Raw genomic sequence first — 16,818 nt, forward strand, 5'->3', positions numbered from 1 at the left:
CAACTGTTCAAGTTGCCAAATAACAGTTCATTGGCTGTGTTGCACTTTTATTATGTCCTAGAAAAGTGAAAGGTGTTGTACAAGTGCAAGTTTTTAACATTGCTTATAAGCTATATTATCCTTGATCTGGGGTTAAAAAAGGGAAAGTGCCTAATTTCCCAACACTGACGTTCTTTGCCTTAATAAAGACAAAAGACAACATCCTATATACACATTTAAGACTGAAAGTCTTCATTTTTCTCTCACTTATTTTCTCTCTTTATTGTTTGGATCTCCAAATTGTACATTGCTTGTCTGAGGGGACTGGTAATTGACTTGCTTTGGAGTGCTCATTGTTCTGCCACTAAAAGTTTGTGAATGGCTTTGGAACTTAATAGTGGCACAATTGGGGGGAGAGGGGTGCAAACTCATACTCAATTATTCTGTAGTGTAGGATATTAAGGTTTAAATATGTTGCCTCATTGTGGTCACACTTATCCAACAAAAAACTAATATTTTGGTTTATGCTCAGAATAATGCAAATTAGATATTCTTCAATTTTGATTTTTTTTCCTTGAGCTATATTATAACATTTAATAATAAACATATATAAAAATATACTTTTATAAAGTTAAGTAAAATTGGATATTTTTAAAGATGATTAATTATCAAACTTAAAAACTAAAATCAACAAAAAAATGTCAATGTTTTGTTACTGAAAATACATTTTTTGTTTGGATTAGGATCTGAAAGATCAAATCTATACATCAAAATACATATTGGTCATACCAGGTAGATTCACGATAATTATGCATACATGATTATTTAATTTTCTGTTGATCAAAATTGAAATTAGTTCAATATGTTGCATTATTCCATTTTCAATCTTATAAGCAACAATTGATAGATTTCTCTATTCAATCTCAAATCTTGCATGATTCAAAGGACTACAGTGGTCTGCTTAGTTATATGATATACATTACATAAATTACTGGGTGATTTAGGCCTAAAATTTCCAGTCACTTTAATTTCTCGGTTATCATTATTTCAGCTAAAGTGATTTGGTAGCTTAATGAGATGGGTAGAGAGTGTCACTACCGACCTATATGAAGACCAATAACATTAATTATCTACATTTAAATAAATATGGAATGAATATTTGATCCGTCAAGTTGCAATTTATTTCAGTTTATTAATATTGGTTGCATTCAACAAAAACACAAGCTAGGGCAGGTAATTATTAACAGAACAACCTTACTAAAAGTACCAAGTGAACTGATGGCAATAGTTAAATTCTCTTGTTCACATTGTGATCACAGATCCGAAATCACCATATCACCCAATTTCTGAAATAAATGGACACTTTATATTGTTGCAAGTCAAGTGCACTGCTGGATATAATAAGAAGCTATAGCAGAAGAAACTAGGTTAGGTGAATTGCAAAGAAAGCAGGGAATTGCAGAAATATGTGAGTAAATTAGCCAAATGGCAGAACAAAGACAGATGCTGTTTAACATAACGTGTAAGGTAGTACATTACAGATGTAAGAATGGCAGATAAGTGCAAAATGCAAATTGAGAACCATTGTGATGGCTCAACAAAAAATGTATAGAAGTCATTAAAATCTTGTTTGCCAGTACCAAATGGATGCAGGAATTGATCACACAATGGAATAAATAAATGCTACCGTTATTGTACAAAACTTTAGTCACACCGCATTTGTAATATTGTGTACATTTTTGAATGTCCCACCTTGGGATCTTGGAGAAAATATAGCTATGAATCATTAAGATTATATATGCAATTAAGGAACTGAACTGTGATGAAAGACCAGGCAAACTCAGGTTATTTCTCTCAAGATAAGAAAGTATAAAGACATAGGAACAGAAGTAGGTCATTCAGCCCTTTGAGCTTGTTCCACCATTCAATTAGATCTGTATCTTAACTACCCAACTTAATTTCATAATCCCTAATACCTTTGCCTAAAATTTATAGGTATTGAAGACAATAAAGTTTGGATTTGTATAGTGACTTTAATATATTAGTAGATTCGAGGCATTTTATATATGAAAGTACAGGCTGTTAGAGTGGAGATTGGAGAATTATGACAACTGGCCAGGAGCATGGTTGTAAGGACTGGTTGAGGAGACATTTAAAGATGGAGAATGAAATTGCAAGGCAAAGACCTTGAGGAATAGAATTCCAGAGTCCTGGATCTCAATAACTAAAACCTCGATGGCTTGGTGGGGCTGTGGGGTGGGAGGAGTGGATGTGGGGGGGAGAGAAAGAGGGAATTGTGCACAGTAAGCTGAAGTCGGGAGAGCATAGGTTGTGACTGGTTGTAGGACTGGAGGAGATTGTAGAGATGTGGCATGATATCGAGCCACAGAATCATACAGTTAAAGAATTATTACGGCACAGAAGGAGGCCATTCAGCCCTTCAACCCTTCAACTGATTCTCTGTAGAGCAACTTAGTCAGTCCCATTTCCCTGCTATATTCCCATAGCCTTCTTATTTTATTTCCTTTAAATACCCATCCAATTTCCTTTTAAAATCATCGGCTGTCTTCGCTTTACCGCTGAGTACAAAGTTTTTCCTCACATTTCCCCCCAAATCTCTTGGTCAAAACCATAAATCTGTGTCCCCTAGTCCTTGTACCATCAGTTAATGGGAACAGCTTATCTTTGTCTATCTTATCCAAATCTGTCCTGATCTTATGCCTATGCCTCTATCAAATCTCCCCTCAACCTCTTGTGCTCCAAGGAGAACAAACAACTTTTTCAACCTGACCTTGTAGTTAAAATTCCTCACCCCTGAAACCATTCTGGTAAATCTCCTCTGCACCCTCTCAAGAACCATTAAACCTTTCCTAAGTGTGGTGATCAGAGCTGGATGCAATACTCTAGCTGTGGCCAAACAATAGGGCCATAGAAGGATTTTGAATTTTTGAAAGAAGGAATCAATAGAAATTAAGAAGAAAAAAGAAGGAAATAAAGAAATTGCTATTAGAAAGCAGCTTTCACATCCTCAAAGTATTCCAAGCATCTCACATAAATTAAATTCTTATTGAAGTGATATTTAAAAGTGCTTACTGAGTGGTGGGCATGTGGGGCAAACAGTTGGAGTTTTCAACAGGCTTAATTTAGTGCAGTGACTACTCTAGAAGTCAATAAAGGGAGCTTTCATGAAATCAAATCTTAAAGTTACAAAAGCAAGAGAAAGATTTTCAGCAGGGGCAGGGACAAAGCTGGAGAATGTTGGGCAAGTGGATGTATGTGGTATTAGGACAAATCAGTAATGGTTTGATGCTCAGTTCTTGCTTAGACAGCACACTCAGGTTGCACATCCATTCACTTGACCTGAGCAAGCATCTTGGTTGGGCATTAAGGCGGAGGAAAGGATTGGAGTTTTCTGTGGGAACTGAATAAGATTATTTGGGAAAATAGATAACTAATTTACTCTTCCAACTGAAAGAGAATGAAAGGAAAATATTGAATATTAATCCACAGTCATTTAAAATTATATATATATTGATTGTTTGGCAGTAGATTTATAGACTTCTGTAATTTCAGTTATAAGGTGTTGAAACCCCAAAGGACAGAGAACTTGAACCCGATCTTCACATTCAAAATCATTTTTCTTTTATTGAGTGACCTAGCTGTTTATAGAGATAGATAAAACTTGTTTCTTATTGGAGTTGCTTTTGCTTATAGTTCCCTAAATATTATCATGTGACTCAAGTAACTCACCAAGAAAGTTGCATAGGCTCAATTTTTACAAAATTAAAAAAGCCCCCAAAGCTATGAAGAGAACATTTCCTCGGGGAATGTATATATTACTGGAGTAAATAAAAATGTGAAAATATCGTTCCATTTTTATAGCTCTTGTATAGCATATATATCAGTGGTACCATATTATTATGAACAAAAGATTTCAACAAATATTCACATGCTCTTTGTTGAGCAGTCTTTACAGTATAACAAGGTTGCATTGTTTAATCAGTAATTTGCAAATATAGATAATTGCCTGATGGCACTGGTATACAACAGATGATCTAACAGCAGCAGTTTTCAGTGCAATGTCTTGTGGTGAGAGAAAAGTGCATTCTCCTGCTAAACAGCCAAAAATGAAACAATGCAATTTGTTAAATTATGATGATTGGAACGTATCAAACAGGAAATTACAGGGATGAAATGTTTTCACAAAGGAATAGTGCAAACCATCTGTTGATAATTAATTGAAATCACAACATATCATAAAACCAGTAAAATATACATCAATCACAATAGAAATATTAAAAAGAATGTGCAGCCAGCCTCCGTACAACTTGTCATGATATTTTATAGACTTATCAGTGAAATCTCAAAGTCTGTGCTGCACTTCCAAACAGTAGCTGCAAGGTAATCAAACACCAATATTGTTCTGTATCAAGCATATGTTATATACTTAACTATAATAGAATGAGAAACTGCTAAGGTTGTGGGTTCAGATATGTGAGCGATTCAAATTGCAAATGAATGAAACCAGAAACAAAATACAAATCAACATTTTCGTTGCGTTACAATTTTAGATTCTAAGGGCCTGATTTTAACTCACTCAAAACCCATTCACTTCTCCAGAATAAAATCAGGCCCTAAACATGGGTCAAATTAACAATGGAGTTATTTTCTGCTAGGTATTTGTGGCAAGATTATGAAATCAATAAAATATATATCAAAGGAAGATAAAAATGCTTTCTTCAACTTTATTTTGTTACTCCATCATAGTTTTGTAATGCTATCCATCTACCGACACTCATATATCTAACTCAACCAAAGTACATAGAGATCACTGATTAGGCTGGATGCTTAAATTATGAAAATGATATTAAAGCAAAAACAAACCTAATTCAGAGCCTTTGACCCTCAAATGAATTTTACTAACAAAAAAGGAGAAAATTATCCAGAGATCTTTGTTACATATCCAATACACCAGTTCTGCTTCCTGAGAGTTAGATCTTAATGAATGTAATTTATTTTTATTCTTTATAATTAGCTATGACCACTAACAGAAACAATGACAGTATATGGGGCATTGTCACTCCTGTTAGGCCAGTGCTTTGCTTCTTTGCTGCTGTGATAACCTACCTGAGATAAGCAACTCACCACTCAGTAAGAAGCAAGTTGGATGCAGCCGAAACTGGGACTTGAATTCCACTCTTCCATTAGGTCTTCTTAATCAAGCAAATGACACCTACTGTGTGCCTACACCTAGAACATTCTGTTATATTTTAAGAAATGAAAATAAGGAATTGCTGTAAAGGCAACAGATTTAAATTATAGCTGGTAAAGTACTGTTAATTTTGAGTCACTTTCTTTTTATTGATCAATGACTTTAGTCACTGAAAGATTGCTATTTGCTTCTCACTTAAATCTTATAGTGCTATAGAAAAGTCTTGAAAATAACATAGTGAAGGCCAACAGTGATAATAGAAAGTGGAAGTATGAAATTAAAAATATTGTGAAGGAAACAAACAAGTTTGAACTGGAAAATACAACAAAGAAGGAACAGAAAATGGGTGAGGAAAGAATTAGCATAATGAATGAGAGATTCAAAAAGAGGAAAACTATAAAAAGGAAAATAAGAAATTAATAACACAATGATAGGAAGAAATAAGCAAATATAAAAATGGGAAGGGAGGCCGACTATTTTGTGTTTATATGAAAGGATTGATTAAAAACAAAAATGAAAATGTGAAAAGCACAAGAAAGACAAATGGAAGTTGAATTAAGCTTTAAAGAAACAAAAAAAAATGAGAGATGGGGGAATAAAGGAACAAAAACAACTTAAAATGGAAACAGAATTTTAAAAAATTTTATTATGAAAAGGTCAAAGGTCATGAATTATATGGCTTTGTAATTAATACATTTTAGGTTCAATTAGTTTCACTATTATGTCATTACACACACAATACCCACAAGCAACTTTACATTTTTTGTCTCTGATTTTGCAATGATAAAATTATCTTATATTAACACACAAGACACATACAAAGAATGTTACTTAATTTAAACATTAATGATGATAAAGTACACAGGGGTTCTTTGGTATTATGCCTTCAATCAATCTTATGGATCCCTTCAATCATTCATTTGTTCCATCAGATGTTAACTCTTTTAGACTAATTACAAAGAATCATCAGGTTGACATTTTACGCATACTCGTAAACTTCTAAAAAATAATTATTTTCAATTTCAAGAAAGAGCAGTTGGATTAATTTCAATTGGTAACTATATATGACATACATTTTATTTCCAAAATGTTGATGAGATCCCACACAATTATTTTGTCAGATGTAGTTGCATTTCATTTTGCACACACCCCAACCTCCTAACAGTAAGGGAATTGATTAAATCATTTCACCTTTTCAGAAACCAGAGAAAATGAGTACTTAATAGGACAAGAATCTCACAGCTGGGACATGAAAGACAGGATTAAACAATATGCATCCATAGAATAAATATTTCACAAATTGTGCAGGGTTTGATACTAACTTGTTCTGTTCTGGACATGACAGCTGTCTAATAATATAGAAACAGATATCCAGTGTGTGCTGTTCTGCAGAAATGTGATTGGGCAGAGAAAAAAAATACTTATTCAGGGTGAAAACAAAATACTGTATCTAGATCAAGTTTGAATAAACCAGGATCCAATGTGGGGTTAAAGGGAAAGTTGAAAGGACTAATTTGTACATGTTCAAACATTAACTCTTTCATGCATTCCCACCACTCAATTGATATATGTATTCTGTCACTTTCGATTAACTCAAAAAAGATGTAAACATGTTTTGTCTGGTGTTAATCAATGGATTCAAAAGATTTCTTTTTAAAAAATACAAAAGGAGTCTAATGCTCTCAATATATATTCTAAGGTTGCAGTCTGTGATTTCTGCATTGGTTACTTCAGAAACAAAGCCAAATGTAAAATAATGTGCAGACTTTATGGTAATAGTATTATTTTCTTTACGTAAATTGTATTGAAAATACCTTCAACGTTAAAACAAGAGTAGCAGAAATAAATTAAGGACCATTCTGCGGAGGTTGATCCATCACTTCCTCATGAACCGCCCTATCCAGAAGGGGCTCCACTCCTGCAGACCATGACAATTACTGCTTCGTCTGTTGCCTGATAAAATCAGGGTAATTTCCGTCGAATAAATCTCAGACACAAACAGTATAAATGGTCATATAACGCAGTAAGGTTCCCTTGGTAACCTAGATTTTCGACAGTAAAGGATGTTGGTGCTGAAACAACGTCTTAGCTCCCGGTTGGAGAAGATGCAGATGAATGGGTTGACACCAGCCTGGGCAAAAGTCATCCAGACAGCAGCCGTCAGGTAACCACGTGGAACTGCAGGACCTTTCACAAAAACACGCCAGTAACAAGCTACCAGATATGGGCACCAGAGAGCTACGAAGAAGAAGGTGATCAGATAGAACATCCTGCCTATTCTCTTCTCTGTTTTGAACTCGTCCATGACCAGCAGCCTCCTCCTCATGCCCTGGCCCTGGGGGTTTTGCCTGATTCCCAACAGAGTCGGGGGAGTTGGTCCCCGGCCAAAGCCAGCGATCCAGTTGGCAGCCGCCTGCCCAGTGGCCCCTGGTCCGTGGAAAGTCCAGTTCTGGCTGACTGCTGGCACCAGCTGGACGGGCTTCATCTTGCGCCGATCGTAAACGAAAAAAATCAGCTTCAGGTAGACGATGTGAGTGGCCAGGACTATCACCACAAACATGAGCATGAAGCCCAGGGAGTCGTTGACTTTGAAGTACCTGTGTTCAAAGATGCACTGCTCTTCCTCCCTGATGAATGTGTAGGTGCCCACATCGAAGACTGGAGGGAAAGCCATGGCCACTGACAGGGTCCAGACCATGCAGATTACCGCCAGGCAGGTCCAGAAAGTCAACCTCTTAGAGTAGAAACGGTGGTGGGCGATGGCGATATACCGGGTGACACTCACACAGAAAAGCATGAACACGGCATGAAAGCAAGACAGGACCCCGACGAAGGCGATCACTTTGCAGCTGAGGGACCCATAGGGCCAGGAGGAGCCGTTTTTCACCGAGAGAAACACGAAGGGGAAACACACCGCCGAACGGATGATATCGGAGGAGCAGAGATCCAGCAAGAAGTAATAGGGAGCCCGGTGCAGGGTCTTGTCTTTGACCAGAAGGAAGGAAATGAGAAGGTTTCCTAGCACGCCGACCCCAATGATGAAACCCAGGGATGTCAGCTTGAAGAACGTCGCCAAAGGAGACACATTTTGCAAAAGGTTCTCGCTGCTCCCAGTAGCTGCATGGCTGTAGTTCGCCATAGATACTGTCAATAGATATCTGGGAATAGCCTCAGCCACGGTGGCGAAGTATCATGATGGAGGGGAAGCGGCAGTTAAAATGAAAAAAAAAATCAGCTCCCAGTCTAGCTCCTATATGTGAATGCAGAGATGTAGATGGAAAAAAAAAACATATAGCGATAGCATGTCCGGCCCTACCCGGGCACCATTCTCATTATAGACATCTATAATATCCACCCCATCGGGTTATCGGCTGAATCATTTACAGTGAGGACCCTGTAAAATGAATCATCATATATTTCAAAAATAGTCTCTTATTTTAAGCAAAAAAGCATACGATTAGCCTCAGCGAAATGTTATTTTATCGACTTTTTTTCGTCTTGAGCAAAAATACATGTATTCACAGAGGAGTAGGGAGAAAAACACGTACCTGTGTTTTTTTTTTCTATAGGGCTGTTGTGTTAGCAGGAGTTGCTGTCTCTGCTGCCGGTTTGCTTGCTGGGAATGAGTGGATTGCAAGTGGCTGAAGCCGAGACTGCGCACCGAGCCTATTTGTAATCCCTGCCGCGTCTTCCCCTGTCGCATCTCCCTCTCTCTTCCACAGACACGCGCACACACACACACACACACAGCAAAGGCAAGGACGCTTATATGCAACACGTCAACTCCATCGGGGACACGATTAACGCTAATTTATGTTACTTCAGTCCAGCCAGGCATTGGAAAGCTTCACAGACGGCTGGATCTGGCAAATAAAAAATAACCTTTAGTGCATCGCTCCGTTGTCAAATATTTTCATTTCATGAGTTCTTCCCTGTCAATTTGTTGCTACACATTATATTGAAAAACTTATACACAGCCATTTAACAAAATCAGCCTTTACGATATATTTTCTGTAGATATATTAGTATGCAAAATGTGTGTGAATGCATAATGATCACATGCGTCTTCACCCACCCAGTTATCATTGCACATAACCTGAACCGAACACACATGAGCAACTCTCGCGGGCTAAAGTGTTCATTTTGACTAGGTTAATTCATTATCTATTTCCAAACAAGAGTTATTTTATTTCCGCCCTCACTTTTGAGGATGTTGGTATTTTTGAAGTTCTTCATTTTAGTTTTTAATTATAAAGCCTCGCAGTAAAAAGTTGGCTGCCACACTTGCCACTATTGCAACAGTGATTAGTCTTCAAAAAATAGAGAGGATGTGAAATGATTTGGGAGGGACCCACGTTTGTGAAAGACCGCATTTCGATACAATTGTTTTTAATATTATGAACGTCTTCTTCATTTTAAGCTGATAGTCATCACCAACATCGATTTTTTCATGGATTTGACTACATCCTCAGCACTAACCCTTACACATGTAACAAGTACACAAGCTTATGTTGGCTCCTCCAGAAGGGGCGTAATTAGAGTACCTTCATTGAATCCCCCACCATCAACATCCTTGTGGTAACCATTGACCAAAAACTTAACTGCACAATTATTGTGACCACAAGAGCAAATCGGAGGTTGGGAATTGTGCAGTGAGTAATTCACCTCCTGACTCCCCAAATCCTGTCCACCATCTACAAGGCACAAGTCAGCAGAGGGAGGGAGTATTCTCCCCTTGCCTGAAAAGGTATGCCTGCAACAACACCCAAGACTCTCCACACCATCCAGGACATAGCAGCTCTCTTGGTTGACACCCCAGCCACCACCTTAAACATTCACTCCCTCCACCACCAATGCACAGTGGCAGTAGTGTGTACCATCCACAAGATGCTCTGCAGCAACTCACCAAGGCTCCTTCGACAGCACCTCCCAAACCTGTGACCTCTATGGCCTAAAAGGACAAAAGCAGAAGGTGCATGGGAAAAATGAAATCTGCAAGTTTCCCCCAAACTACACACTATCCTTATTTGGAAACATCTGGGTAGTTCTTTCACTTTTGAAACTCCATCCCTAACAGCACTGTAGCTGGGTCTAAGCCACAAGGACTCCAGTGGTTCAAGAAAGGCGCTCACCATCACCTTCTCAAAGGCAATTAGGGATGGGTAATAAAAATTCACCAGCCCCTCAGTACGTGAAGCTACTATTCACATATCTACCAATATCTACCAATCTACCAGGAGCTTCTCACAGCTGGGAAACACAACAGTTCCTCTCCAGTCCCTTTTCCTATGTCAGCATCTTCATACAATCATGCAACTCAGGGAACATCTCCACTTTCAATTCCCAATACCTGTCCAACCCTGTGAACTGTCAACCAGCTCAGCATAGCATTGCCAGTCATAGCTGTTATATCAACCAACTTTGCATCAAACATTTGAACAAAGTTACAAACCTGTAAATTTGAAAAGGATTTGACGTGCAGTGTGAACTTGGACAGCAAACCAGAGGCAATCAGCAATGAATTATGGTCTGCAAGCTCATGACATATCAGATTACTGATGCATTTTTAAGAATTCATTCTCGAATTTGGGTGTTGTCGTCAAGGATGACATTTATTGCCCATCCTTAGTTGCCCTTGAGAAGGTAATGGTGGACCTTCTCTTGACTTACTGCAGCCTGTACAATGACAGTACTTCCAAAATGCTGTTAGGTGGGAAGTTCCAGGAATTTGGCTTGTTGGCAGTGATGACAATATATGTCCAAGTCAGGATGGTGCATGGCTTTGAGGGGAAATTGGAGGCGATGATGTTTCCATGCACCTGCTGACCTTGTCCTTCTAAATGGTTGAGGTTGAAGATTTGGAAGGTGAGAGGTGATACAACAAGGAGAAGCAATATAAATGAGAATGTAATTTAAGTGGCATGCAGAGACCTCAGGGTATATGTTCTTTTGTAAATCAATAAAATAAGCTAATTAATAAATAAACTAATGAACAAATTATAAGACCCTTAAAGGGACATTATCCCCTTTTACATCCTCTTTTTGAAATTGTTGTAAAATCCATTCATTCTGTGTCTCTGTGTGCTATGTAACCTTATAGTCTGTGGACTAATGAGTGGTGTGCCACAAGGATTAGTCTGGGGCCCTCAAAGTTTTACAATTTATATAAATGCCTTCGTGAAGGGACTGAAGGTATGAGTCCTAAATTTGCTGATTACACAAAGATAGGTAGAAAAGGAAGTTATGAAGAGAACATAAGGAGGCTTCAAAGGGATATAGATAGGTTAAGTGAGTGGACAAAGATCTGGCAAATGGATTATAATGTGGGAAAATGTGAAATTGTCCATTTTCGCGGGAAGAATAAAAAATAACCATATTACCTTATTAACCATATTAGTGAGAGACTGCAGAACTCTGAGATGCAGAGGGATCTGGGTGCCCTAGTGCATGAATTGCAGAAAGTTAGTATGCAGGTACAGCAAGTAATTAGGAAAGCTAATAGAATGTTATCGTATATTGTGAGGAGAATTGATTACAAAACTAGGGAGGTTATGTCTTCAGTTATAAAGAACATTGGTGAGACCACATTTGGAGTATTGTGTATAGTATTGGTCTCCCTATTTAAGGAAGGATGTAAATGCATTCGAAGCAGTTCAGAGAAGGTTTACTAGACTGATACATGGAATGGGCAGGTTGTCTTATGAGGAAAGGTTGGACAGACTAGGCTTGTATCTACTGAATTTTAGAAGAATAAGAGGTGACTTGATTGAAACATGAGATCCTGAGGGGTCTTGACAGGGTGGATGTGGAGAGGATGTTTCCCCTTGTGGGAGAGTCTAGAACTAGGAGTCACTGTTTAAAAATACAGGGGTCCCACATTTAAGACAGAGGTGAGGAGAATTTTTTTGCTCTCAGAAGGTCGTGAGTCTTTGGAACTCTCTTCCTTAAAAGGCAGTGGAAGCAGAATCTTTAAATATTTTTAAGGCAGAGGTAGGTAGATTCTTGATATGCAAGGGGGTAAAAGGTTATTGCGGGTAGGCAGGAATGTGAAGTTGAGGTTACAGTCAGATCAGCCATGATCTTATTGAATGATGAAGCAGGCTCTAGGTCACAAGTGGCCTACTCCTGCTTCTAGTTCATATGTTCTTATGTAGATTATAACATTTAAGATACAGGATGTTCCACTGCTTGTTTCATTTGTTCCTGCCTGTAACAAGGATAGGACTCCCTTGGAATGTTGTGTTGATCACCAGATCAGTCCAAGGGTTCGTGAACAGCAGTTATTGGTGAGTGAATGAGTGAGTGAGTCAGTAAGTCATAATCAGAAAAGAAGTGTCACAGGAGAAGGACAGGGAGAGGTTCCAAAAGGAAATCCCAGGTAAGGGACAAAGACAAGAGACAAAAGCGGGTCCTAGCTAAGTTAAGAAAAAGGAAAGGAGTGGAGAAAGAGGCTCCAAGTTAGAGAAGGGGCTGCATGGAGCAGGCTTTAAGTAAAGGGGGCCCCTTTGCAGTCGTGGTGTTCTGCTTGGCACGGCCAAAGACCTGAAATTGTTCTTGTAAGTTGATGCTTGAGTATACTCAGAAATTCAGGGGATTGAACCCTGCGAGGTAGGGCTATCGTTGAGGCTGTCCAAGCGGGAGCAACTTTTGGAAAGAATTCCAAGGTGGGATCCTTGAACGTGGAGATTGGAAACCCTCATGAGGAAGATGAAGTTTCAGTGAGATTGGTTGGCTCACAATGTGATAAATGTCTGGGTGGGCTTTTGAGAAATCCATGGAATCAGGTTTGGTTGCATTTAGCATTTATTCTGTAGTGTGGTGTGTTTGACTACTGTTTGCCTGTTAATTCACATGTACCTCATACTTACCCTCTTTTTTAGAGTATAAGATAAATATTGTAAATTGTTTTATCTTTCTAATCTCTTAAAGTTTATTTTTATAAAAACAATTCAAAACCAATGGAAATCTTATGGATTGTTCTATTAGCAGGTTTCTTAAATCTCAAACTTTGTCTAAATGTTATTTGTCCCTAACTGGATCTCCCCCAATAACCAGGGGTCTGGCCAAGGATCATAACAAAACCAATAAAGCAAAATAAACACATTAACTTATTAAATTGTCAGCCCCTGAAAAGGGAGACCTGGGGCTATATGTGCACATATCAATGAAGTTAGCTGGGCAGGTTAAGGAAGTTTTTAATAAGGCACACAGACCCTAGGCTTTATAAATGTAAGTGTAGAATACAAAAGCAAGGAAATTATGATGGACCTTTATCAAAGCACTGTTACTGCCTCAACTGGAATATTGTATCCAATCCTGGACACCATACTTTAAGAAGGATGTGAAAGATTTAGAGACGGTGTAGAAAAGATTCATGAGCAGAATTTTACAGTCTGCCAGTGGCAGGTTTGCAGGTGGGCCATGGAAAATTCCCCAGATGCCCTTCCTGCTGCTCTCCTGTCCAACCCTGACCTGTCTGTGATTTTAATTGTGGTGGGTGAGTCCTAGAGTGGCTCACCAGCCCTCACCTCAATTAACACCCTTGGTCACTTAAGAATCACGTCCAGTCTGCCTCAATTTGTGTGAGATTGTGCGTGTGTGTGTGAGAGATTGTGCGTGCGTGTGTGAAAGATTGTGCGTGTGTGTGTGAGAGATTGTGCATGTGCGTGTGTGTGTGTGTGAGAGAGAGATTGTGCGTGTGTGTGTGTGAGATTGTGCTTGTGTGTGTGTGAAAGAGTTTGTGCGTGTATGTGTATGTGCGCGATTGTGCGTGCATGTGTGTGTGTCTGTGCGCGCGATTGTGTGTGTGTGTGTGAGATTGTGTGTGTGTGAGAGATTGTGCGTGCACGTGTGTGTGTGTGTGAGAGATTGTGCATGTGTGTGTGTGTGAGAGAGATTGTGCGTGTGTGTGTGTGTGTGACAGATTGTGCGTGTGTGTGACAGATTGTGCGTGTGAGTGTGTGTGACAGATTGTGCGTGTGTGTGTGTGACAGATTGTGCGTGTGTGTGTGACAGATTGTGCGTGTGAGTGTGTGTGACAGATTGTGCGTGTGCGTGTGTGTGACAGATTGTCTGTGTGCGTGTGTGTGACAGATTGTCCGTGTGCTTGTGTGTTTGACAGATTGTCCGTGTGTGTGTGTGTGTGTGTGTGTGTGACAGATTTTGTGTGTGCGTGTGTGTGAGAGAGGGATTGTGTGTGTGTGTGTTTGTGTGGGAGATTGTGTGTGCATGTGTGAGAGATTGTGCGTGTGTGTGAGAGATTGTGCGTGTGTGTGTGTGTGTGTGTGTGTGTGTGTGTGTGAGAGATTGTGTGTGTGTGTGGGAGATTGTGTGTGCGTGTGCGTGTGTGAGAGATTGTGTGTGTGTGTGAGAGATTGTGCGTGTGTGTGTGTGAGAGAGATTGTGCATGTGTGTGTGAAAGAGATTGTGCGTGTATGTGTGTGTGCGCGATTGTGCGTGCATGTGTGTGTGTCTGTGCGTGCGATTGTGTGTGTGTGAGAGATTGTGCGTGCATGTGTGTGTGAGAGAGATTGTGCGTGTGTGTGTGAGAGATTGTGTGTGTGTGTGTGTGTGTGTGGGAGATTGTGTGTGCGTGTGCGTGGGAGATTGTGTGTGCGTGTGCGTGTGTGAGAGATTGTGTGTGTGTGTGAGAGATTGTGCGTGTGTGTGTGTGAGAGAGATTGTGCATGTGTGTGTGAAAGAGATTGTGCGTGTATGTGTGTGTGCGCGATTGTGCGTGCATGTGTGTGTGTCTGTGCGTGCGATTGTGTGTGTGTGAGAGATTGTGCGTGCATGTGTGTGTGAGAGAGATTGTGCGTGTGTGTGTGTGAGAGATTGTGTGTGTGTGTGTGTGTGTGTGTGTGGGAGATTGTGTGTGCATGTGTGAGAGATTGTGTGTGCGTGTGTGAGAGATTGTGTGTGTGAGAGAGACTGTGCGTGTGTGTGTGTGAAAGAGATTGTGCGTGTATGTGTGTGCGCGATTGTGCGTGCATTTGTGTGTGTGTCTGTGTGTGCGATTGTGTGTGTGTGAGAGATTGTGCGTGCATGTGTGTGTTGAGAAATTGTGCGTGTGAGTGTGTGTGAGAGCGAGATTGTGCGTGTGTGTGTGTGTGTGTGTGTGTGTATGAGAGATTGTGTGTGTGTTTGTGTGTGTGTGAGATTGTGTGTGCGTGTGTGAGAGATTGTGTGTGTGTTTGTGTGTGTGTGAGATTGTGTGTGCGTGTGTGAGAGATTGTGTGTGTGTGAGAGATTGTGCGTGTGTGTGAGAGATTGTGCGCGTGTGTGTGTGTGAGATTGTGTGTGTGTGTGTGTGTGTGTGTGTGTGGGAGATTGTGTGTGCGTGTGTGTGTGAGAGATTGTGTGTGTGTGTGAGAGATTGTGCGTGTGTGTGTGAGAGATTGTGCGTGTGTGTGCGAGAAATTGTGCGTGTGCGTGTGTGAGAGAGATTGTGTGTATGTGTGTGTGTGAGGGAAATTGTGCGTGCGTGTGTGTCTGTCCCTCACCCGCAAGCCCACGCGCTCTGTCTCTCTGTCCCTCGCCCGCAAGCCCGCGCGCTCTCTCTCCCTGTCCCTCGCCCGGAAGCCCGCACGCTCTCTCTCCCTGTCCCTCGCCCGCGCGCTCTGTCTCTCTGTCGCTCGCCCGCGCGCTCTCTCTCTCTCTGTCCCTCGCCCGTGCGCTCTCTCTCTGTCCCTCGCCCGCGCGCTCTCTCTCTCTGTCCCTCGCCCGCGCGCTCTCTCTCTCTCTGTCCCTCGCCCGCGCACTCTCTCTCTCTGTCCCTCGCCCGCGCGCTCTCTCTCTCTGTCCCTCGCCCGCAAGCCCGCGCACGCTCTCTCTCTCTGTCCCTCGCCCTCAAACCCTCTCTCTCTCGCTTGCCCGCGCGCGCGCTCTGTCTCTGTCTCGCTCGCATGCGCGTGCGCTCTGTCTCTCTCTCGCCTGTGCATTCGCGCGCTCTCTCTCTCGCTCTCCCGCTTGCTCGCACACGCGCTCTCTCTCTCTCTCTGTCTCTCTGTCTCTCTGTTTCTCTGTGTCTCTCTCTGTCTCTCTCTCTCTCTCTTCCGCACGCATGGTCTCTCTCTCTCTCTCTGTCTCCCTCTCTCCCTCTCTCTCTCGCGTGCGCGCGTGATCTGTCTCTGTCTCTCACTCTCTCTCTCTCTCTCTCTCTCGCCCGGGCGGGCTCTCTCTCTCTCTCCCGCGTGCACGCTCTGTCTCTCGTTCGCCCGCTCCCGCACTCTGTCTCTCTCTCTTGCTCACCCGCAAGCGCGCTCTGTCTCTCTCTCTCCCTCGCTCACTCACGCTCTCTCTCTCGCCCGCCTGTGCGCGAGTGCATTCTCTCTCTCTCTCGCGCACGAGTGAGCCGCTCTCTCTCTCTCTCGCCCGTGCATGTGCTCAGTCCCTCTCTCGCTCATTCACGCACTCAGGCTCTCTCTCTCTCGCTTGCCCGCGTGTGCGCTCCATCTCTCTTTCTCTCTCGCTCACCCGCGTGCGCGTGCGCACTCTGTCTCTCTCTCTCTCTCTCTTGCCCAGGCGTGCACTCTGTCTCTCTCTCTCGCTCACTCGACCATGCGCGTGCTCTGTCTCTCTCTCTTGCTCGCCTGCGTGCGCACGCTCTGTCTCTCTCTCTCTCTCGC

General features: G+C 41.4%; 1 protein-coding gene across 1 annotated transcript; it reads right to left on the reverse strand.

Moving 5' to 3' along the window:
- Positions 1 to 7,202: 7,202 nt before the first annotated feature.
- On the reverse strand, positions 7,203 to 8,339 carry gpr85 (G protein-coupled receptor 85). Its single transcript, XM_041216204.1, has one exon. The coding sequence runs from the start codon at positions 8,328 to 8,330 to the stop codon at positions 7,203 to 7,205; it is 1,128 nt and encodes a 375-aa protein (XP_041072138.1). The 5' UTR covers positions 8,331 to 8,339.
- Positions 8,340 to 16,818: the final 8,479 nt, after the last annotated feature.

The sequence above is a fragment of the Carcharodon carcharias genome, chromosome 21, assembly GCF_017639515.1.
Source record: "Carcharodon carcharias isolate sCarCar2 chromosome 21, sCarCar2.pri, whole genome shotgun sequence".
In the NCBI taxonomy this organism is placed as follows: Eukaryota; Metazoa; Chordata; class Chondrichthyes; order Lamniformes; family Lamnidae; genus Carcharodon; species Carcharodon carcharias.

Excerpts from the sequence above, each read along its gene's own strand:
- gpr85 (XM_041216204.1), bottom strand. The coding sequence starts at position 8,330 with ATGGCGAACTACAGCCATGCAGCTACTGGGAGCAGCGAGAACCTTTTG.